The 25,398-nt window shown below is 36.5% G+C and overlaps 1 protein-coding gene across 1 annotated transcript; it reads left to right on the forward strand.

The window, feature by feature from the left end:
• The first annotated feature begins 117 nt into the window (after nt 1–117).
• Nucleotides 118–24,353, forward strand: FBXO47 (F-box protein 47). The gene is made up of 11 exons (XM_044250446.1): nt 118–284; nt 2,655–2,864; nt 3,277–3,447; nt 6,588–6,664; nt 8,700–8,777; nt 11,113–11,221; nt 16,101–16,277; nt 17,395–17,541; nt 18,209–18,351; nt 22,963–23,122; nt 23,769–24,353. Exons 2-11 carry the CDS (start codon nt 2,681–2,683, stop codon nt 23,879–23,881), a joined length of 1,359 nt encoding a protein of 452 aa, XP_044106381.1. The 5' UTR covers nt 118–284; nt 2,655–2,680; the 3' UTR covers nt 23,882–24,353.
• The last annotated feature ends 1,045 nt before the right edge of the window (nt 24,354–25,398 follow it).

Below are 25,398 nucleotides of genomic sequence, written 5' to 3' on the forward strand. Positions count from 1 at the left end.
TATGGGAGCCGGGGTGGGCGGCTTACTATTTATGAGGGGGCGGGGCTTCCTTCCCGCTGGGGCTCCTGGGAGGATTCTAAAATATTCTTGAGGCCACGGGGGCGCCTGGGAGGCGGGAACGCAGCTCCGGAGCCGACCGGAGCTGGACCCGCCCTCAACCCGGCGGGAAAACCTTGAGGAGAAATTTTCTTTTTTAAACATTAAGAAATTTGAGGATGGTGGGGCAGAACAGCTAAGTCCCATTTGCCTGTGATTCCGTAGGCGGAAAACTGTCAAAATCTGTGGTAAAAAGAGACTTTTTTTCCCCAGTACTTTCTTGAGATAGTTTCATCTTTTTCTTGACTGAAGGGGGTAAAAAAATGCATCACCATGTGGTTTGATTCTTATATCGGCCAGTTTCTGCTTTATGGTGTCCCCGGTTTAGCTCTTTGGAGGTGTTTGGGGCCAATACCCTAGCAGGAGTGGGTCTCTTCTAGGGTTTTCTTAGGTTGAAACAAAATAGAAATTGTGGTGAATTGCTGTTGGACGGTTTTCTCTGAAAGGGGGGGAAGTTCAGCCAAGAAGGCCCTCAAACCCTTTACCAGTCAACAACGAATTGGGGTGGAACGGAGGCATGGAAACTTTATTATTTTGGTCAATGATTCTCATTCTCTTGTGGGAGGAGGGAGAAAACCGGAAATAGTTTGGGATTACACTTTCGGGATTTTCAGAAAAGCCAGTATGCCCCCGCCCCACGTCGTCCAGCTCTCCTCCAGTGAGGAAAATAAGGAATTGTAAGAGGAGACTTCGGTGTTAAAAGAAGGGGCCCATTGAGTTTTAATCCTCAGAGGTTTAAATATATACGCTTAGTGGTTGACACTGAAGTCCCCGGGGCTCCGAGGGGTCAGTGAGTCTCTGAAGAACCCAAAGGCCCCATCTAAGTTCCACTTTACATGTTCTTCGCAGGCCGGACAAATCTAGGCCCGATTGATAATTTTATTACAATGAAAATACTTCAAAGTGCCTACTGTGAAAGTTAAAAACAACCTCATGGATCATCATTCTTCCATTTATTTACATGCAGCCTTTAAAATATATATACTTGCAGAAGTATCTATTGGCATGGAATAACTTAGCTTTCCTTATCATTGAAAAAAGCGGATTACAAAATAGTATGAACAGTGATCTTTTTTGTCAGAATATATATATGTTCTATATATACTTGTGATATATATAATTCTGGAGTGATATAAACCAAAGTTTCTAAGTGAATTTAAGTGCCTTCTTTTTGTCTTGCTGTACTTTGTAAACTTTTTTGACAATTCAATGTTACTTGTGTAATTTTAATGATTATTTTAAAATAGCTTTTAATTGAAGTGCTCATGGAATGCTTAAGCAAAGTGCTATGGTATGGTTTTATGGTTTTAAAGGAGGTTCACAGTATGTTTTTCACTGAGAACTAAATTTCTTGGCCATGTTTTCAAAGTATAACTGATTTTAAGTTGATATGTAACCTTTTAGATGAGTAAGTAACAATGTGATTTTAGCAAGTTTGTGACAAAAGGAGAATATGCATTTGGGTCAGATATATTTGTAACTCTTTGATGAAATGTCTTAGTTGTTACTTCAGAAACAGAAAGGCTTAAAAAAAAAAACAGAAAGGCTTAGAGTTGTAGTTATGTACATGTATGGGTATATGTACAAAAAACAATGTCTTCTGAATTGGCGCAATAGTGACACAAAGTCACCTATTATGAATATTTTTTAAGAATTATTTTTTGGTGTAAGTAAATTATCAGTGATTTTAATAAGTTCTAAGAAATGTTCATTTCAAAATCAAGTTGTGTAGGCCCTTCTTAAGAATTATAAGTAACCAAAAGTGGAATTAGGAGGAAAATTATTGTTCATTTATTCTAATCTTTTTAATTTTACAGGACTTTAATTTCGCTGTTTGTGTTATACAGCACAGCACATAATTGGTAGTAGTAATACAATCTTCTTAATCTGTTAGAACTTGTAAATTTTAAATGTTCTAAAGTTAGAATTTCTATTTCTTGTCTCTCTTTTTACTGCTTCCAACAAAGAAAATATCAGTACTCAGTTTGAAAGAAATGGAAAAACTTCACTACAAAATTTTAAAGCTACAATGATATTTTGATTTTTTTAAAATGTAAAGATTATAAAAGCAACATACTAATTGACAGATCTGGAATGTTTTGAATTTGTTATATTGGTTTTTTTCTGTCAAATCTTTTAAAGACTTTGCATATTTTCTTAGACTATATCTCATCCAAATACATGTCTCTTATTCTACTAACATTCTTTTTCTAGAATATTTGGCTAAGAGGGAAAAGGATTTTAAACATTCCATATCATTTGAGATGAATAGATACACTCTTAATTGGTGGGAGCTCGGTAAATTAGACATTATATTAAAAGTTTTGTTAATAGAGGGGTTCCTGGTTGACAGAGTCAGTAGAGCATGTGACTCTTGATTTTGGGGTCCTAAGTTTGAGCCCCACAATGTGGCTAGAAATCACTTTAAAAAAAAAGTTTTGTAAATAGATAGATAGCTATTTACCAACAAGGTATCAGTTTCTCCATTTTAAAAAACAGCTCTTTATTGCTATAATTTCCTTTCTCCTTTGTCTCTTGTATTTTATTTTTCTAACCAGGATAAATTCATGACATAAGAAAGAGGATGGCATCTAAAATAAATACCAGTTTCACTTTGATTCCCAACCAGAAATATAGACGTAGTAATCGTCGATCTAGCAGCTATTTTTCCAACACCCTTGGCTCAGACTCTCAGCCCTTATCAACGCTTGGAAATTTTAAAGCCTTGCCATTGGAAATATTCCAAATAATCTTAAGATATTTATCAGGTGAGGTCTGGGAACTATGAGTAGGCTATATAGATGCTTGAATTCCCCCCCCCCCCACGAACTACTGTGTCATCTTGGGCCCTGCTAGAATGTTAATGGTATTTACATTATGTTTGTTTTCTGGTTTCATCATTATTAGGTAAGGGATATAATGAAGAAAGTGTGGCATTCAAACTCTTTAAAGTATGCCTCTAATTATAACTGTTACATCCCTAAGTATTTCCAATTCATTGAACAGGAGATTTAAAACAATTTAAAATTTTCCCCTTTTCCTCCACTTTTTTATATATTTTATTATTTGGTATATTATTGATGAGCTAACTTATAAGTTCATAGATTGTACTAATAATGATGTTCTTGTAATTAAGCTATTTATATATATATATATATGTATATGTATTTCTTTTGGTAGTGAAGGATATCAGCATGCTAAGCATGGTGTCCAAAACAGTCAGCCAGCACATTATTAATTATATTTCAACCTCGTCAGGAAGCAAAAGACTTTTACTACAGGATTTTCATAACCTTGAGCTGCCTAGCAAGAGACAAGACTCTGCCATACTGGAGCATTACAGATCTCTAGGTAATTTATGTAATGAGAATTGTAACAAGTAAAGAACTACACTTAATTAAGGGGATTTTATTAAAGAATTCCGTAGGGCCTGTGGGAAATGGGGGATATTTCTTAAAATGTGCCTATTTCTATGATGCTTTAATTCTTCAGTGTGAAGACTTTTCCATAATAGTCCCTTATACTTATCTTTAAAGATGAGAGAATGCGCTTTAGTGTAAAGTATCAGTCCTTGTGGTTTCATGTGCATACAGTGTCACCTTTTCTTATTATTTAGGTGACTTTCCAGTGAAATTGATGTACTTCCTATACTTCCTGGGTATCTAATGAATTTTTTTCTAAACTTCTTTTCTCTTTCAACCATAATCCAGTCCTTAAAATGGAAAAGAAATGTAAACACATTATTGTGGAAGATCACTTATTCTCTTATCAGAAACAATTTTTAAAAGTACTCCACACATTTATTAATAAATCATTACACTATAATAAATTAGTCTTATCAAAGGAAATTCCATATAATCCATTCCCTTGATTTAAAATCATCTATGTCTTTTATCCCATTCATTGATGTACTCAAATAAAATTCTAATTTTGACTTGACTAGTGGCACCAGTTTAATTATGAGACTACCTTATAATTAACCAAAACATGGCAATAAAGCCCAAAATTAAGGTGATGTTTTCAATTTTTATATAAAGGCATACTAGTTAAGTTAAATGATTATTACCCTTTAGTAGCGCAAGGAAGCCTAGCTTTAAGATAATAAAATAAGACTATATACATGTATATAAATACATAAAAGTATATTTGATAAATTAATAAGATTACTATTAATTAGATTTAGTTTCATAAGACTAAATGAAAGGTATGTAATCTGATTACAGTGTTATGTGTTTCAGTATTTATAGTTGGATTTAGTAAAGCCTGTAACAGAACATAGCAATGACTTTTTGCTACTTGTCATTATAAATATCTTTTTTCAAACATCCTTAGTTGTAGAATAAGTGGTACAGTAAAAGAGCTTATCTTATGGTTTTGATCTGAAAGAATTTTTTTTCTCCCTAACCAAGAAACAAACAAACATTAAGATAATTATACGGAGGGGCGCCTGGGTGGCTCAGTGGGTTAAAGCCTCTGTCTTCGGCTCAGGTCATGATCTCAGGGTCCTAGGATCGAGCCCCGCATGGGGCTCTCTGCTCAAGCAGGGAGCCTGCTTCCTCCTCTCTCTCTCTCTGCCTGCCTCTCTGCCTACTTGTGATCTCTGTAAAATAAATAAATTTTTTAAAAAAGATAATTATATGGATAATTCAGTGAAAAATACAAATATGTATTGATCTTAATAGCCAGCTTTTATTTATTTTTTTTCCTTAAGTCTGCATTCCAGCTCTGTTTCTTTCTTTTTTCTTTTTCTTTTTATCTTTTTTTTTTTTAAGATTTATTTATTTATTTATTTGACAGACAGCGATCACAAGTAGGTAGAGAGGCAGGCACAGAGAGAGAGAGAGGAAGAAGCAGGCTCCCTGCTGAGCAGAGAGCCCGATGTGGGGCTGGGAACTTGGGATCATGGGATCATGACCTGAGCCAAAGGCAGAGGCTTTAACCCACTGAGCCACCCAGGCACCCTAATAGCCAGCTTTTAAACACAGTTTTATTCACGTGATGATTTCAACCTTCCACTTAGTTTTGGTACAGACACCTGGCTTATGACTGATTCTTTAGGTAAATGTTTGATGTACTTACCGTTTTCTCATGTTGCCTTTCCTATCTGATCTGTTCTTGTTTTCAGACATTAAAATAACATTTTCAGAATTCTGTGCTCTGAAGATTATAAATTTTAATTTGCTTCTTCATATAAGACAGAGCAGATGGCCAGTGTGAAAAGAACATTACATCTGACTCTATTTTAGTGGGAAGAAATTTTAAAAGTTAGTCTCTAAAGGGTATAGCAGAGCACCTGTGTTAAAAAAAATAAATAAGTCAGCCAGTATTGGTTTTTATGGTAAATTGCAATCCTCAAAAATAGGAGTTTTACATTAGAAAAAGCAACCAGCATACAATTATAGCTTACACTTCCCCAGCTATGATCTGCTATGGGACTGGATGCCAAAACATGAAAGGGAAAGAACTCAGCTTAAAAACCAAACATTGAAAATGTCTTTTTATGTACAAAAATACAGAGGGTTTATATTTCAAACTCAATTCTGGTCATGTGTTGTCCAAACATAGCAACTTCTAAAAATAAATTGGATTCCCATAGATTCTACAGAATTATCTGAAGTAGCTAAAATATACATTAAAAAAAAAGTAAATGCAAGGAAGATAAAGATGGAGAAATTCATGATATTCAGGTATTTATTTTCCTATTATATATCTTATTTTTAGTAGCATTGCCCTTATAGGAATGTTAACAACGTATTGCCATTTTAGGAAAACAGACACATAAAGTTAGAGGAAACCGATCATACACTTCTGTCACTGTAGTTCAAGTTACATGTCTCACTGGGAAATTGAAGGTTTTTTTTTTCTTTTTTAAAATATCTGAACACAAAATTCTATACATTCTTAACATGTAAGCCCCATAAAAGGATATCTTTGAAGGAAGAAATGGATATTTCATCCAAACTGAATACTTTCTGTGAGTGAAAATAACTTCTAACCTCTGAAATTTTAAGTACTTACGATTCAAAATTTTTTTATATGGAGAAAGGAATACAAAATCGCTTTTCTCGTTCTTTCCATGTTTTACATTAACAACTCTTAAAGCATTTTCCTTTGTGAACATTTTAATTTCAAGAAATATTGGAATCTGTTTTCTGTAGAATAAAGATACAGTTCCACTAGTGCATCTTTGTGTCTGTTGTTGTATCTTCTTTAGTCTAAATATTTTCTATATCTATCTTATAATATCAATTTCATCATTTTTATAAGATTTTTATACCACTTAGTGGACATCACAGTTTCTTGGTAAACACCATATTTTCTAAGTGTTTGGTACCCTTGCTCCCAAACTTCCTCTTCAGAATCATATCAGCTCACAGTCCACTGTGATTTATTGTACTTGACTTTCAAGGAAATGTATGCTGTGCTTTACAGGTACTTTTACATTAATTGTATCATTGTCATTTTTTTCATGTGTCTCTTTATGTTTTCAGGTCTGCTGTTTAAAAGATGTACGTTGCTGCTGCCCACAAGGGAAAGACTAAAGTACATTCACAAAATACTGGCAGAAGTAAGATCACACTTCTCAACTGGTTCACAATCTTGATTTCTAATAAAGCTATTTGTTATAGCTTTTTAACAAGCTATAAATTAACCATTTTAGATCCATCTTCAATTAATTAGTAGAATTTTGTGAATTAATACTAATAACTGATTAATACTAATAACTGATTGATGATAGTCTAATACTATACCAAGTATCCAGAGATTATAAAACACCAAAATGTAGTAGTCTCTTACTTATAAAATAATTTTTATGTATAATTAAGAATATCATTCAAGTTTATTAGAGTTATCAGAGTATAAAAGTATTTTTTAACCTACATGAGAATCCTTAAATCCTTTAAAGTGGTGATTTAGATTTTTATTAAAATGAATCTGAATGTTTACTCTTACTATTTATGAACGTATGAAAACAAGGAAAGTGGGGTTTTTTTTAGATTTTTTTTTTAAAGATTTTATTTATTTATTTGACAGAGAGGGAAATCACAAGTAGGCAGAGACGCAGACAGAGAGAGGGGGAAGCAGGCTCCCCACTGAGCAGAGAGCCCGATGTGGGGCTGGATCACAGGACCCTGGGATCATGACCTGAGCTGAAGGCAGAGGCTTTAACCCACTGAGCCACCCAGGTGCCCCAAGATTTTTGTTTATTTGACATATAGAAATCACAAATAGGCAGAGAGGCAGTCAGAGAGAGAGAGAGAGGAGGAAGCAGACTCCCAGCCGAGCAGAGAGCCCGATGCGGGGCTCAATCCTAGGACCCTGGGATCCTGACCCGAGCCAAACGCAGAGGTTTTAAGCCACTGAGCCACCCAGGTGGCCCAGGAAAGTTTTTTTAATATTAAAATAACAGAACTTCTGAGGGTGCTTGGGTGGCTTAGTTGGTTAAGCGTCCGACTCTTGGTTTCAGCTCAGGTCATGATCTCAGGGTTGTTGAGCCCCATATTTGAGCCCCATATTAGGCTCAGGCCTCAATGGGGAATTTTCTTGAGGTTCTCTCTCCCTCTACCTCTCCTTTTGCCCCTAGGCATCCCCTCCCCATGCACACAAGCACACACTCTCTCTTTAATTCTCTCTAAAATAAATAAATCTTTAAAACATTTAAAAAATAAAACTTTTATGGTAATTTATGACTTGAATGTGTATCCATGTGTTTGGGCATAATCTCTGTATAAGTGTTGATTTTCAATATACAAACTCAAACATACATCCAACACTGATGGTTCAGTTCTACACTCAATAGTATGCAAACTGTTTCTGATGCATTCGCTTTTTTTCATGTCAGTATTTGCACTGAGTTCAGGTCTATATTATTAGAGCAGCTTCTCAGATAATCTTCCTGCCATCTCTTTCTTTACTTTGCAAGACATTCTGTGTGCTGAATCAAGGTTATTCTTCCCAAAGCATCCCTTTCATTGAGTTAATTTTCTTACTTAAAAATCTTTCAGTGGCTACTTAATTTCAGCAAGATAAGGTCCAAAGTCTGTAGCTGGTATTTAGGGCTCTTCCTGACAATGCAATCTTACTCCCTACTACACTGAGCCCAGTTAAGTATGTCATATCTTTCTTCCCACATAAAGCTTTTCATTCCTACCACTGCACAATGTTATCCTTATTTTTTCCCTCACCTATCTTTCCTATCTTTTTCATTCCTTATATTTGAATCCTACTTTAAGACAATGCTTTTTTCACATGCTTCAGAAGCTGTTTTGATCATTCCCAAATTTATCGTTTTTACTTTCACAGTGTCTAATATAGTGTGTATTTAGTCATTTTCACATCTATGTATATTCTAACCTGAATTATCAAAATAATTTCACATGCCTCTATTTTATTCTTCTAAATAAATTATGAGCTCCTTTAAGACACTCAGTTTTATACTTCTATTTTGACCTTACTTATGTAACACAATGCTAGTTATTTAGCCTTTTCATTATTTTCAATTAATAGTGAAAAATATTCCTGCATATTTCCTTTAAATTTGAATGTCCAATCATTGTACAGTTCCATTGTAAAAGAGGAATTAATAGTTGTTCTCTTTACAGGTTTCCTGTTTTAAATTCAATGGCTGTGCAGCTCCTATCCAATGTTTAGGATTACCATGTTATGGCATATTTTTACAGGTACATTTTTTTTAAATGAAAGAGGAAAAGGCATGTTTTTTGAAGTGTTAACAGGTAAAGCATGTAGTCTACATTTCCATAGGTTAATAAAAATAATAATAATCTAAAAGAGAACAAAATAAAATTATAAAGATTTGAGGAAGTATTAATCTAACAGTGTGTTTGCCACCTCAGATTTTTTTTCTTGAATTTCTCAAAACATTTATTTGCTCAATACCAATATACTTGAAGTTTCCAGCCAGTTGTAAAGACTAGAAATCTTGTGGGGTATTGCGTGCGGGCGCACGCACATATGTGTGTATGTAATGAATTTTTAGTTTTTTGCTAGTTATTTAAGATGTGATTTTTAGAAGTGAAAAAAAATTAAAGCTTTGGAAGATGGTAGATGTGTTAACTAACCTTACTGTGGTAATTATTTTGCAGTATGTACAATTGTAAAATCACGACATTATATAATTTAACTTACACAATGTTATATGTCAATTAGATCTCAAGCTGATAAAAAAGAAATCAACTACCTGATTTTTTAAAAGTTTTTGACTAATCTTTTATTATAAACAAAGAAGATTAGTACTATTATTTAGTGTTATTCAATATTAATGGTATATTATTAATCTATTATATTGTTTTAAGCAGTTTAAATGTATAGTTTACCTTTGAAGAACATGGGTTTGAACTGTCCAGGTTCACTTATACACAGAATTTTTTCAGTAAATACAGTACAGTGCTATAAGTGTATTACCTCTTCCTTATGATTTTCTTTTTTTATGATTTTCTTTAATAACATTTTCTTTTCTCTTACTTTATTGTAAGAATACAGTAGACAATACATATAACATACAAAATATTGTCAATTGACTACGTTATTGGAAAGGCTTACAGTCAGCAGTAGGCTATTATTAATAGTTAAGTTTTGGGTAAGCAAAATTGAGTGGGGGGGTGTAAGTGCCCCAATTCCTGTCTTTTTCTTTTCTTTTTTTAAAGATTTTATTTATTTGACAGAGAGAGATAGAGAGAGGGAACACAAGCAGGGGGGTGAGAGAGGGAGAAGTAGGCTTCCCGAAGAGCAGGGAGCCTGATGTGGGACGTGATCCCAGGACCCTGGGATCATAACCTGAGCCAAAGGCAGATGCTTAATGAATGAGCCACTCAGGCGCTCACCGCTGCCTTTCTCAAGGATCAACTGCAATAACTTATTTAAAACTTAACCTTACAGGGGTGCCTGGGTGGCTCAGTGGGTTAAGCCTCTGCCTTCGGTTCAGGTCCTGATCTTGGGCTCCTGGGATTGAGCCGCACATTGGGCTCTCTGCTCCATGGTGAGCCTCTTCCTCCTCTCTCTCTGCCTGGCTCTCTGCCTACTTGTGATCTCTCTCTCTGTCAAATAAATAAATAAAATCTTAAAAAAAATGCCTTGCAAAGTTTACAATTTTGCTCTATACGCCAGCCTGCCAGCCACCATCTGCATGCCCAGATTCCAGTAGCGTAGGCCCTCCTACCATCTCTCTTCCAAGATATGTTTTTGCTTTTGGGGGAGGAAGGACAGGTAATATAAACACATATATTTATATAAAATTCAAAAGGTGCAAACCTGTATAAAATGAAAAGGAAGTCTACCATCAGGGCCTGTCCGTGTTCCACTGAGTCGCCTTCGACAAAAGTAACTGTTGTTAGCAGTTTCTTCTACGTGCTTGCACAGGGAATGTGATTAATTCGTAAACTATTAAAATCCAGATCAACTATTTTAAGAAAAATTGATATGATTAATCAACCTTTTCAAAATCTAACTATAGATTAGCATGCCATTTGAATTTCCTTTTCATATATGCTTAACTGTACATTCTGGTTGGGTCAAAGATAAATATTAAACTTTGTCCTAATAAAAAATTTTTGCTCACTCGCATCAGAATGTTATTAGTAATTGCTCATAATTGTCACTTTAAGATGAGATCATTCTCATTTGTAAGCAGTATCATAAATGGTAACTAGAGGAAGTCAAAGGGATTCTGTTGAAAACTAAACCACGGTATGGCTGTGCCACGTAACTAACATTGTGCTCTAGGATTTTGGTCTTTGTTACTTTGCCCATACTGTCAGGGTTCAGGATTCAGCACCACTTGAAAGTGTTCTGAAAGGATACTCCCTTGACAACCAAAAAAAAACTGGGTTTGGGGGCATTTCTAGGATTTGTTTATGTATATTTTCTTATTAATTTGAATTTTACATAGTGGATAAAAATTGCACATCACCTTGATCATGCTCATAAGCTAGCAGTGACTTATATTTTGATTTGGTGGTCAGGACATCTGTAATATTTCCTTCATTTTATTATTCTCAGACCTTAACGGCAGGTTGGGATGGACTCGAGTGCCATCGTGTGTATAACTTCTTATGTGAGCTGACTAATCTCTCCCGCAAGATGCAGACCGTTGTCTGTAGCAAACCAGGTAAAAAAAAAAAAAAAACTACAACTCACAGCTAATATTATACAGATACTAAAATAGAAAAAAAAATAGCAGAGTTCGAAAGTATGTTTAAAAGAAAATCATGACATCCATATGTAGTAAAAGGACAAAGAAATGTAAGGAGAAGATAAACACTGAATTAGATTGTGAGGCACGTGATTAGAGAAAGAAGTATTCAGAGGGCTCAACTGTATGAATAATATTTTACTAATTAAGACTGGATGGAGGATACAAAGTTTTTCATTATAGTATTCTTTAAACCTTTATGTATATGGGATATTTCATAGTTTTAAAAATTATGGAATCCTATAGTCTAGCAGTTTCATGCTGAGATACTCCTACAGTGTGCATAAGGAGACCTGTGTAAGAATGAGCATTACAGCATGTAAGCATGAAAAACTGCAAACAATCCAAATGCCCCTCATCAGGAGAATGGAAAAATGAATTAAGTATCCATACAGTTGGGGTGCCTGGGTGGCTCTGCCTTTGGCTTGGGTCATGATCCGAGGGTCCTGGGATCGAGCTCCACATTAGGCCCTCTGCTCAGCGGGGAGCCTGCTTCCTCCTCTCTCTCTCTCTCTCTTTGCCTGCCACTCTGCCTCCTTGTGATCTCTGTCTCTGCCAAATAAAAAATAAAACCTTAAAAAAAAGTATCCATACAGTTAAAACCATTGTAGTTAATATGTATGAACTAAAGCCACATGTATTAATATGGATAAATCTCAAAATGTAAGTTGAGAGAAAGATAACCAAAGGATATTTTGAACATGTTACTATTTATATACAAATTAAAAACATGTAAAATAATTCTATATATTCTTTATGGTAATATACCTGTATTAAATATAAGAACATAGTTAGGAGATGTGATGTTAAGTTTGTATGTCAGCTTGGCTGGGTCAATACCCAGCACTCAGATATTTGGTCAAACATTATTCTAGATGTTTCTCTGAAGTTATTTCTTAGATGAGATTAACATTTAAATCAGTACACTTTAAGTAAAGCAGATTACCCTCCATAATAAGGGTAGGTCTCATCAATCACTTGAAGGCCTTAGTAGAAAAAGACTGACCTCCCAAGCAAGAAAAAATTCTACCAAGCAGAATGCCTTTGGATTTGAACTGAAACTCTTCTCTGGTCTCTAGTCTGCCAGCATACCCTGCAGATTTTGGATTGCCAAACCTCCATAATCTTGTGATCTAATTCCTCAAAATCAATTCTTCTCCATGTATATATATACATATATATATGTGTATGTGTATATGTATATATATACATCCTGTTTATTCTATTTTTTCTGGAGAACCCTGACTTGTACAAGAGGATCAATATCCAAATTCAAGGTGGTGATTACTTCTAAGAATGAAGGGGAAGAGGATCAGGAGTGATATACAAGAAGCTGTAACCATACCTATGTTTTATTTATTTTTTAAAAATCCGAAGCTAATATAGGAAAAAGTTAAGCCTTGACAAAACTAAGTGACCAGTATCCAGTATTTGTTATGGAGTTTCTGCTTTTCTGATGGCTTGAAATATTTCCTTTTTTTTTTTTTAAAGATTTTATTTATTTATTTGACAGAGAGAGCGATCACAAGTAGGCAGGGAGGCAGACAGAGAGAGGGGAAGCAGGCTCCCTGCTTAACAGAGAGCTGGATGCAGGGCTTGATTCCAGGACCCTGGGATCATGACCCAAGCTGAAGGCAGAGGCTTTAGCCCACTGAGCCACCCAGGCGCCCCGGCTTGAGATATTTCATTATGAAACAAATTATGGATCAAAAAGGCGGATTCGAAGTCTAATGAAACAATAACAAAATTACTTTATCATATCTCTCCCTGGATGAAAAACTTTTATTGGCTCCCCAATGTCAGCAAAATAAAGTCCAAACTGTTTATACTGGCTTTCACATTCTCATCCCAGTCTATTTTTTTCAAATTTATTCCCCACTATTCTCTGTATCTGCTTGACATAGAATAGTCTTTACCTCTTCCCTCACTGTCTCACATATCTCTTACACATTTCTACCTCATATCTTTTGTTCATTCTCTCTCTCTTTTTTTTTTCCCTAAAATACCATCTCTCCTCATCTTTTAAGACCCAGTTTGCCAGACTTCCTCTGTAAAGCCTTTCCTGATGCTGTGTTACCTGGCTTAATACATCAAGGGGTACTTACTTCATATGGCCTTTGATCAATAGACTTTCCATTTACTCTTGTCTTATCTACAAGTAAGTAGAACATAAATGGTATAAAAGTTTAAAATGGTGCCACAACTATGGAAAAAAACTTGACCATTTCTCAAAAAGCTAAACACAGAATTATCATATGGCCAAGAAATTCCACTCCTAGGTATTCTTAAGGGAATTGAGAGCTGGGACTTGGAAGGATACTCACATGCCATTGTTCACCACAGTGTTATTCACAATAGCCAAAAAGTGGGAACAATCCAGGTGTTCATAAATAGAGGAAGGGATAAACAAATGTTGGCTCTTCATACAATGGAATATTTTTCTGCCATAAAAGTAATGACGTTTTGGGGTGAGTTAACTCAGTGAGTTAAGCCACTGCCTTCGGCTCAGGTCATAATCTCAGGGTCCTGGGATCGAGTCCCGCATCGAGCTCTCTGCTCAGCAGGGAGCCTGCTTTCTCCTCTCTCTGCCTGCCTCTCTGCCTATTTGTGATCTCTCTCTCTGTCAAATAAATAAATAAATAATCTTAAAAAAAAAAGTAATGAAGTTTTAAAGCATGCTAAAATAGATGAACTTGGAAAACATGCTAAGTGAAATAAATCAGACACAAAAGGACAAATATTGTGTTTCCACGTAACTAAGGTACCTCAAACAGGCAAATTCATAAAAACAGAAAGCAGATTTGAGGTTATCAGGAACTGGGGCAAAGGGAAATGGAGAGTTATTGCTTACTAACTTAATAACCTCTATTTGAGGTAATAAAGAGTTTTGGAAATAAATAGTTGTGGTGGTTGAACTGCAAATTGAATGCAAGTGATGCTACTGTATTGTACATTTTAAAAATGGTTAGGATGGCAAACTGTGTTATATATATTTATATATGTATAAATAAATTTATATTTTACCACAATTTTTAAAAATTAATAATATAATAGGTTTTTAAAAAAGATTTTGTTTGTTTGTTTGACAGAGATCACAAGTAGGCAGAGAAGCAGGCAGAGAGAGAGATGGGGAAGCAGGCTCCCTGCTGAGCAGAGAGCCCTATGCCGGGCTCAATCGCAGGACCCTGAAATCCAAAGGCAGGATTTGATCCACAGGCAGAAGCTTTAACCCACTGAGCTACCCAGGCACCCCAATATAATAGATTTTTTTTAGTTTATTTAAGTATTTTAGTTTATTTAAGTTATTTAAGTAATCTCTACATCTAACATGGGGCATGAGCCCACAACTTCAACTTCAAGAGTCTCATGCTCTTGCGACTGAGTCAGCCAGGCACCCCAATATTATTATAGATTGTAAACTATTGAATTATACACTTTATTTTTTTAAGACTTTATTTATTTATTTAATTGACAGGGAGAGAGGGAACAGAATTAGGGGAAGTGGGAGAGGGAGAAGCAGGCTTCCCGTGGAGCAGGGAGCCTGACGCAGGGCTCAATCCCAGGACCCTGGGATCATGACCTGAGCAGAAGGCAGATGCTTAATTACTGGGCCACGCAGTTGCCCCTGAATTATACACTTTAAATGAGTGAATTTCTTGACATGTAAATCACATATATTTTGATAAGTCTGTTTAAAAAGACAAACCCAAGATACTACTTCATACCCACTAGAACAGCTAGAATCAAAAAGTCATATAATAAGTGTTGGTAAGACAAGAATATGCTTGTCCAGATATAAGATGGTGCAGCCATTTTGGAAAGCAGTCTGGCAGTTCCTCAAATGACTAAACTTAGAGTTACTATATGACCCAGAAATTCCACTCCTAGGTATATCCACAAGAGAAATGAAAAACTTATTTCCACACAGAAACTGGTATACCAGTGTTAATAGGAGCGTTGTTTGTAATAGCCATTTTTTGTAATAGACATTTGGATACAACCCAAATGTCCATCAGCAGGTGAATGGATAAACAAAATGAGATATATCTATGCAATGAAATATTATTTGGCCATAAAAATGAAGGAAGTACTGATAGATTCCATAACATGGATGCTTGAAAACGTGCTAAAGGAAAGAAGCCAGTCACAAAAGACCACATACTACATGATTTCACTCCTATGAAGTCCAGGAAAAGGAAATCTTTAGAGACAGAGGATAGATTAAGCGACCAATATTACTTAAGTCCAGGGGTAGTAAAGAATGGAGGGATGGGGGTAAGAGCTAAAAGAACGGGACTTCTAGGGTGTCTGGGTGGCTCAGTTGTTAAGTGTCTGCCTTCGGCTCAGGTTCTGATCCCAGGGTCCTGGGAATGAGTCCCGTGTTGGGCTCCTAGCTCAGCAGGGAGCCTCCTTATCCCTCTTCCACTCCCCCCACTTGTATTCCCTATTTCGGCTGTCTCTCTCTGTGTCAAATAAATAAAACCTTAAAAAAAAAATAAGAATGGGATTTCTTTTTGACGTGATAAAAATGTTCTAAAATTGACTTGGTGCTGGCTGTATATATCTGTGAATATACTAAAACCACTGAATTGTATGACATATAAAGTTTATCTCAATAAAATTGTTTAAAAAATAGTCCCTTAATAATCTAAAATTTTACAAAGGAAAATGAAGTAACACTTCAGTACAAAGTATATTACAGATGTCTATCACTGACCATATCCACTGTGTGCATATCCAATATGCACATCAGCCTTTCTAGGAAGAATGGTTTACAGTCTTTTTGTCTTCATAGGAAGTGCCCGAAAACTGGAGTTAAGGATAAGACTGTTCTGTAGGAACGTCCTGCTTGATCACTGGATACATCGGAGTGATTCTGCTTTTTGGTTGACACGTATATTAAAACCATGGCCAATGGTGAATCAGGCAAGATTATTATATATCATCTTCGGACCAGTATCTCCTCAAGATGGTGAGCATCCATTTTTTTAGGGATGTATGTTTCAAAAATGTTAATTACTTTTACTTTAGGAAGCATATCTTTTTATACCTCCTTAGTTTCCTCATTCCTGATGATTAAAATGTGTTTCATAATTTCATAGATACTCACATACTCACTACATTAGCTTATGCATAGCTTAATCTTCAAGACTACATGCCACTACCAAATATATTCCTGTCATCTCTGGTGTACCTAAAAATCACTACTTTTCATTTCTAAACATTACCTTACCGCAAGATTATGTTGCTGCTGGAAGGGAATAATACTATCTGTAAAACACAGTAGAAGTTAAATTGACATTCTGTCTAATTTGGGGTGCATAATGTGATTATGCACATTTTTTTGCCTTTTTAATTAAGTTTGGCTTAGATTAATGTTAAAATTAGCATGCAGTTCTTCAGTTCACATTACCTATATCAGGAAGTATCCAGTTTAAAGTAGCAGCAGGAAGCCAATCTGGGATTAAATTTTATGTGTAATTCACAAGGAGAATTGCTCATAGGTAAAGATTCAAAAATTGACTGGATTACTGTGTTTTGATATATTTAATGTTTGGAAGACACTCAAATACAGCATGCTCTCTTTTTGAAGGATATCAGATTTCATTTGATTTTAATAAGATTACATTAATTGTTTATTATAATTTTTGAAGATTTTATTTATTTATTTGACAGAGAGAGAGAAGGCACAAGCAGGGGAAATGGGAGAGGGAGAAGCAGACTCCCCCACTGAGCAAAGAGTCTGATCATGACCTGAGCCGAAGGCAGACACTTAACCTACTGAGCCACCCAGGCATCCCATTATAATTTTTGTTATAGGAGTAGCATTATCTTTGAACTAGAAGCACTATTTTCTTGGTGAAACTACCTTTTCTTTACTTCATGTAGCAATTGTTGCTAAACTTCGTCACATCAGTCAGAGACGTTCACACTTTACTGTTGTCAGAATTGACTTTTCATTATGAAAGTAGCATATATAAGCAATGGGATTCTGTAATGCCATCCAATTTCCTTTTTAAACAATCCATGAATCTTTATCACAAAGCCAACTATTCTGTCATAGCCTAGTTTTTGTTTCAATTATCCAGGACAGGTGGTTTGGCAGAAAATGATAGAAGGACCTACAGATGAATCCAGTCTGAAAGGTTTGGCTGATGCTATTAAATTACTGTATGACACAGGCACCAAAGAGTGGACAGCAGATGATGTTATCAGTCTTGTAGATGAACTATCAGGTAAACGTACATATTTACCACACAGAGTAGTAGAAATGTATTCTTAGAATATAATTATAAAATTGTAAGGATAATCCTACAGGTAACAAATGAATTGCCTATTCGAAATCAATAAATGTTCTAAAATATTTGAAGAGTTTGGTATATGTTTGAAGAGAATACATATAATCAATTTCCTTTTCTCCAATTGCCAATAAATATATATTTATTATTATTTGAAATTTTCACAATTTAATCAGCTCAGTTATTCCCATTTTGCAAATTCCAAATTCTCACAATCTCCTAGGTTGTGTAAGAAGAGAGCCCTCTCCTATTGGCTCAAAAGGAAAATAGTTTTTTTCTATTCCTGCAGAATCCTTTAGACTCTAAAGGTTGTAAGTTTTTTTGCTTACATAGAATTAGATCACCTTGCCTTTTGATCTGTGTGTGGGAGAAATGCTTTTACTATATTGCTAGGACATTTGTAAAAGCCACTATAACTTGGCAATAATCTCTTTTTCTGGTTGAATGCAGTAATTGCAAAACTACAGCATTTTTTTTTCTGTGCTTTTCCCTTGGCTCTAGTTGTATTTCCAAAAAGGTAATATAATATTGCATGAATTTAATGATGTTTACTAGAGCTATTATGTAATTTCTTACTAAATAACTGTTCTTCCTCTAATAAAAGTGGTTCCCCGTGAGTGGCTCCTAGAGAATAATGCACGTCTCCTAATCCTAAGTGGAAACAACATCTGTTTCACTTTCATGGCGAGTAAAGCTGTGAATGGACGGGCCATTGAACTGGCAAAGCTGATAGTCTTTTTGGCTTTGGTAAGTAAAAAACAAGCTTTTCTCTAGGAAGTTGTTTAACGTTATAGTTGACTTACCAGGGAGCTGCCCTAAAGGAACTGAAATATGTTCAGAACATTTTGAAAGAATAAGTACTTAAGCATCTTTTTTTTTTAAAGATTTTATTTATTTATGTGAGAGAGAGAATGAGAGAGAAAGCATGAGAGGGGAGAAGGTCAGAGGGAGAAGCGGACTCCCCATAGAGCTGGGAGCCCTATGGGGGCTCGGGACTCGATCCCGGGACTCCAAGATCATGACCTGAGCTAAAGGCAGCCGCTCAACCAACTGAGCCACCCAGGCACCCTTAAACATCTATTTTATGTATATTTAAATTTTTAAAAATATATATAATGTAATAGCATATTTGGAATCATTCCTTATATTAATCTCACCCCACTTAATGTCCATATTTTCATTATACAGCTCTGCTGAGTTATATTCTTCTTTAAAGATTCCATTTAAAAACAGCTTTTATGATTTGCTTCAAAATAATCATTGGGGAGCAGGAGAGGATGGGAAAGTAAATGGTAGTAGAGAGGAGACAAGATTGGTAATTGCTGAAGCTAGGGAATGGATATTGGGGGTTCACTATGCTACTATCTCCACTTTTGTATAGTTAAAATGTTTTTCAAAATAAAGCATTAGGTGTGCTTAAGTGGCTCAGTTGGTTAAGCAGCTGCCTTCAGCTCAGGTCATGATCCTGGGGTCCTGGGATCAAGCCCTGCATTGGGCTCCCTCCTCAGCAGGGAGTCTGCTTCTCTCTCTCCCTCTGTCTCCCGGCTTGTGCTCTCACTCTCTGTGTGTCAAATAAATAAATAAAATCTTTTTAAAAAGAAAAAAAAAAACATTAAAGGGGGCCCACTGGGTGGCTCAGCTGGTTGAGTATCCAACACTTGATTTTGGCTCATGTCAGGATCTCAGGATCATGAGATCGAGCCCAGCATTAGGGTTCACACTGGATGTGGAGCCTGCTTAAGATTTTCTCTTTCCTTCTCCCTCTAACTTGTCCTCCATGCCCCTCTCTCTCTCTCTCAAAAACAAACAAACAAATAAACATTAGATATATTTAATATTCATTCATTTAAACACATTGAATGTTTTACTGTGGGCCTAACACTGTGTGAGATTCTAAGAGTATGGAAATTAATGGAACAAATCTCCAACCAAAAGCTGCTTAAGGGGGCGCCTGGGTGGCTCAGTGGGTTAAGCCGCTGCCTTCAGCTCAGGTCATGATCTCAGGGTCCTGGGATCAAGTCCCGCATTGGGCTCTCTGCTCAGCAGGGGGCCTGCTTCCTCCTCTCTCTCTGCCTGCCTCTCCACCTACTTGTGATCTCTCTCTGTCAAATAAATAAATAAAATCTTTAAAAAAAAAAAAAAGCTGCTTAAGGTATTTTTTTTTTTAAGATTTTATTTATTTATTTGACAGACAGAGATCACAAGTAGGCAGAGAGAGAGAGAGAGGAGGAAGTAGGCTCCCTGCTGAGCAGAGAGCCCGATGCGGGACTCGATCCGAGGACCCTGAGATCATGACCTGAGCCGAAGGCAGCGGCTTAACCCACTGAGCCACCCAAGCACCCTCCTTAAGGTCTTTTGAGATCTCTCAAGGTATATATAAATAAATTCAGTGTGATAAGTACAAATATATGTGTATTAAAAAGATACAAACAGACGTAGCAAAGGGGAGCCAATACTGGGTGAATATAGCACAGACAAGGCTTGCCCAGCCCCAGCAGAAATAGATTTTTTAAAAAATTTTTATTTATTTATTTGACAAAGAGAGATCACAAGTAGGCAGAGAGGCAGGCTGAGAGAGAGGAAGGGAAGCAGGCTCCCTGCTGAGCAGAGAACCCGATGCAGGGCTCGATCCCAGGACTCTAAGATCATGACCCGAGCCAAAGGCAGAGGCTCTTAACCCACTGAGCCACCCAGGGGCCCCAGAAATAGATTTTTGAAAATGAATGGGAGGAGTTTAGTTTGCAGGGAGATGAGGGGTGGGTGTATGTGTGCAAATTATTCTAACGTGTACCTGCATTCATTACATAGAAATATCACTGATTTGCCTACCATCACAGATGCCACCCCAGCCAGTGCTTCAGAAGCACTAGAATAGTCTTCCAGGTGACTGTTGTGAGGAATGAGTGATGTAATGCATTTCTTTTGTTTTTTCTTTTTCTTTTTTTTTTTAAGATTTTATTTATTTATTTGACAGAGAGAAATCACAAGTAGATGGAGAGGCAGGCAGAGAGAGAGAGAGGGAGGCAGGCTCCCTGCAGAGCAGAGAGCCCGATGCAGGACTCGATCCCCGGACCCTGAGATCATGACCTGAGCCGAAGGCAGCGGCTTAACCCACTGAGCCACCCAGGCGCCCGATGTAATGCATTTCTTATGAAGTGGATACAAGAATCTTTACCAAAGCAACAGCTTAAAACATGAATAAAACTTCTGTGGCTTTTCTTAAAATGCGAAACTGAAGAAAGCTATCAAATTAACTACATTCACAGTGTAAATATTTATTTTAGTAATTAAGTAGATTGCCTCTGAGAGAGAGAGAGAGGGAGAGAGAGATGGAACTGCATGTATTTGCAGGACCGTAAGCCGCTCAGTATTATTTCAGGAGTAGAATGTGCAAAGGAGGTGAGGAAGGGCAGTAAAAAGGGAGAGGCTAGGTAAGGAAGGCTTTGCCAATCATTCTGTGGGTCTTAAACATATCCTCTAATAGGGAGCTGCTGAAAAGTTTTAGGAAGGTGAGAGCCATGGTAAGTTTTAAGTGTTTGGAAGGTTACTTTGGCAGCACTATAGCAAGTCACCTTTATTGACTTTCCTAGAAAACCTCTGATAAACATCTCAGTGCTGATCATTCATTTTCTCTAAGTGGCCTCAGTTTTGTCTTCTTTTCATCTTCAATTACTACTAGTGTTTTTTTTTTTTAAGATTTTATTTATTTATTTGACAGATCACAAGCAGGCAGAGAGGCAGGCAGAGAGAGAGAGGAGGAAGCAGGCTCCCTGCTGAGCAGAGAGCTGGATGCAAGACTGGATCCCAGGATCCTGGGATCATGACCTGAGCCGAAGGCAGAGGCTTTAACCCACTGAGCCACCCAGGCGTCCCGACTACTAGTGTTCTTAAACCATTTTATGTGTGGGGTAAATGGTCTCCCAGAAGAGACTGAGAGCTCTTTGACATTCAGGACTAGGTGACTTATTTGTTTCATAGTGCCTGGAACAGTGCCTTACACATAATACATAGTCAACAAACCTTTCCTGTTAAGTTTACATTATAACTAAATGTTGCACTACTATATATGGTTTATTTATTTATATATATGGTTTGTTTTCATACTGTATATTATTTGGCTATGTGAATTAAATTGGCCATTTAGAATGTTAGTAAATAAACCTTTTTCCTTTTGGCCAGCTTTAACTATTAACATGTAATCTTTAAATATTTTTATCCTTGGGGTGCCTGGGTGGCTCATTGGGTTAAAGCCTCTGCCCAGCTTAGGTCATGATCTCGGGGTCTTGGGATCAAGTCCCACATCAGGCTCCCTGCTCAGCGGCGAGCCTGCTTCCTCCTCTCTCTCTGCCTGCCTTTCTGCCTGCTTGTGATTTCTGTCTGTCAAATAAACAAATAAAATATTAAAAATAAATAAATAAATAAATATTTCTATCCTTTATTTTTAAAAGATCTCATTTATTTATTTGTGAGAGAGAGGAGAGAGAGAGCATGAGCAGGGGGAGAGGCAGGGAGAGAGGGAGAAGCAGATTCCCTGCTGAACAGAGAGCCCAGACATAGGGCTCCAACCAAGGATCCTGGGATCGTGACCCAAGCCAAAGACAGATGCCCAACTGACTGAGCCACCTAGGTGCCCCCTAAATATTTTATCTTTTAAGTAATGGATAAATATTATGTACAACTCTCAAGGTGGAGAATTGATAAGATCATAGTTCTCTTGCCTATTAAAATTGCCTGTTTGTCACCCTTACTAGATTCCTGGAAAATAGAGGCTTTATGGCTTTATGGCTTAACCATTGTATCTCCAGCTCTTAGCATCTGCTCAATAAATAATAACTGCATGAATGAATGAGCAGAAGTCTTATTTTTGGTATGTTTAACGATTATTTGTAATATTAGTTCTTACCATAATGAATAATATGCTGTGATAATCTTGGACAAAGCTTTTATTTACATCACACTTTTTTCCACTAAAATTGTACCATTTGAAAGGAAAGGAAAGTTAGATGTAGGAGCATTTCCCACTTACAAACTCAATATGATGTCATGTGTAATAAATTCTGTAAAGTCGGGGCGCCTGCGTGGCTCAGTGGGTTAAAGCCTCTGCCTTCGGCTCAGGTCATGATCCTGGGGTCCTGGGATCGAGCCCCACATCGGGCTCTCTGCTCGGCAGAGAGCCTGCTTCTTCCTCTCTCGGCCTGCCTCTCTGCCTACTTGTGATCTCTGTCTGTCAAATAAATAAATAAAATCTTAAAAAAAAAATTCTGTAAAGTCATAAACCATCATTGTCAATACCATTTTTAAATTCCAGTGTTTTCTTCCCATGAAGCTTTACCATTACTCTTTTTATATCGAAATCAGGTTTGTGAGAAAGAACTATACTGCATGGATTGGGCAGTTAAAATGATGCAAAAAGTCTGTAAAGTCTTTAGCACTCCCATGGAAAGAAATAACTTCCTGCAGAGTGTGGCGAATGCATTCGCGTGTGTTATAATGGAAATGCTCCAGTCGATCATGTCCGGTGAGTGAGTGTGCTTGTAGACAGTGCACAGGTGTGACTACAATGCATTCTAGTCTCCATTTGAAACAGCGAATTCCATGTAGACTTTCATTTGTAAACCAAGAATAGAAGAAGCATTTTTTATTTATTTTTCCACAAGATATATTTAGCTCTTGGTTTTGCTACTTTTTTTTAAATCTTGCATGGATTTTAATGGAAAACCTAAAGTTGAGGAGTCTCTTCTGAAGGGAGCTAGTTCCAGTTTTGCACAGCAAAACATTCACTTGCTCACTTCCCATCCACCCTAATCATCATCATAATGCCCTATATTGTTTAGTTTCAACACATATGATTATATAGTTCTATTAAGTAGCCAACATGATAATCAACCCTATTTTACAGATGAGAAACTAAGGCTTAGAGAAAGTACTTGACTTGCCCAAGGTCATAGAGTTAGAGGCAGTAAAGCATGGAGCAGCATCCTTTTCTTCTGACTCCTTATTCAGTGGCATTATATAGTTCCCTGACTTAGTAAAGATCACTGACTAGTCCTCTGTTACCTATTATTAGGAGAAATTGGAACATCTTATTCCAAATAAATCATTTATTTAAAAATTTAACTGTCATTTTCTTTTCCCTACTGTCCACTTCTGTGTGTGGCATACAGGAGACCGTGACGAAGATGACAGAAGCTTTCTGAATTTGTTCCATCTTGTGCATGCTCAGGCAAACTTCCATAAGGAGGTCTTGTATTTGAGCATGAATACTCTTTCTACCTAAATACTCAGGAAGTCTTGCATTTCGAGAATACCTCACCGAAGAAATAATTGGAAGAGTGCTACTTTTCCACACTCAAAGAATAGCATCCATGGGACTTTTTATGACCTAAGTAACCTAAAAACTCCAAAGCTGCACAGAATTTTAGAAGCATCTGCTTGTACCATTATTAATATAAAAATTACAGGCAAACCCAAGAGTGTATTGAGATTTCTCCAGAAAACAAGCTGTGCCTTTCCAGATTTTGGTAAACCTAACCCCCAACTACATAGAGCATTAGTGCCCAATTGGGGGCCAACCTGTATGTGTTAGATGTTGGAAGCAAGGGAAAATTCTGTTTTGTAAGTAGAGGTGACTCAAATTCATTAAGTGGCTTCTATATGTTCACTTTGCCTAGGTCGTGTAGACATAACCTAGTATGCTTTATAAAGAACTGTAATATGATGCTTTGGAATGTGCAGATAGAAATCACATTTTTTACCACCTTATGGCATAGAACATATTTTGTTGATGTTTTACGTGAACTAACAGATCAAAAACTAAAGGAAGTGTGTGTATATATATATTCATACATATATAAGTATGTCTGTATATTTCTATACATACAAACACACACACACATATTTCCTTCTTTAAGACAAAAGTCTATAAACAGAGGAAAGTATATGTTGTCTTAATACAATTAAGTCATCTTTTATTCCTTCCTGGAGATTAGAGTAAAATGTTGCAAATAAGGGAGAATATAAAATGAAAGAAAGTACCCATTCTGCTGCCAGAACAATCTTCACAAATAATTTGCACTTCTTCCTAAAGCTTTCCTCTCTCTCTTCAAGAGTGGGGTTTGAGGGAACCTGGAAACAGCGTGCATAGGGAGGGCAGCCCTGAGAGAGTGGGGTTTCACTCCAGTAAATGCATTCCAAAGATACTCCAGACTATTTCAGTCTGACTAGCATTTACCCACCACTTTTACTAGTAAAATAGAAATGAACAGTGTCTCATGGAGTTGAAATCATGCTGGGGCCTTCCCATTTTCTTCTCCTTGGGTTTGACCATTTTATTTCTGCTGAAGATATCCTCATTCCTACTGGACTTCTTAGAGGATGGCTTTCTTTTTCTAAGCCTTTGACTTAACTCACCTCTGCAGCTGAGGAAGGAAAGGGACACTAGAAAATATGGAAATTACCCACAGAAGTGGGGTGTAAATTGTGTAATTTGTGGGAAATTCTCAAGTGTTTGGCAAGAGTTTAATAAGATAGAGGAAGAGTGAAAATTTGGGGAAAAATATAAATTGTGATAAAAGATTTTACTATATTTCAGTAACAAAAGCACTTACCTTCATTCTTGAAATATTGGAAGTTAACTACCTTTCCGTGATGAATCGTCCAACTATAATTTCATCAATGGCAGAAATTTTTTTCTCCAGAGTTTAGTATTTGCATATTCATGCAGAAACAAAGTTCTTGCTTTTCTCCTGGTTTCATTTTTCTTCCTCTAAGAATTCACCCACAACTAAATTATAA

The sequence above is a fragment of the Neovison vison genome, chromosome 5 (assembly GCF_020171115.1).
Source record: "Neovison vison isolate M4711 chromosome 5, ASM_NN_V1, whole genome shotgun sequence".
Classification (NCBI taxonomy): domain Eukaryota; kingdom Metazoa; phylum Chordata; class Mammalia; order Carnivora; family Mustelidae; genus Neogale; species Neogale vison.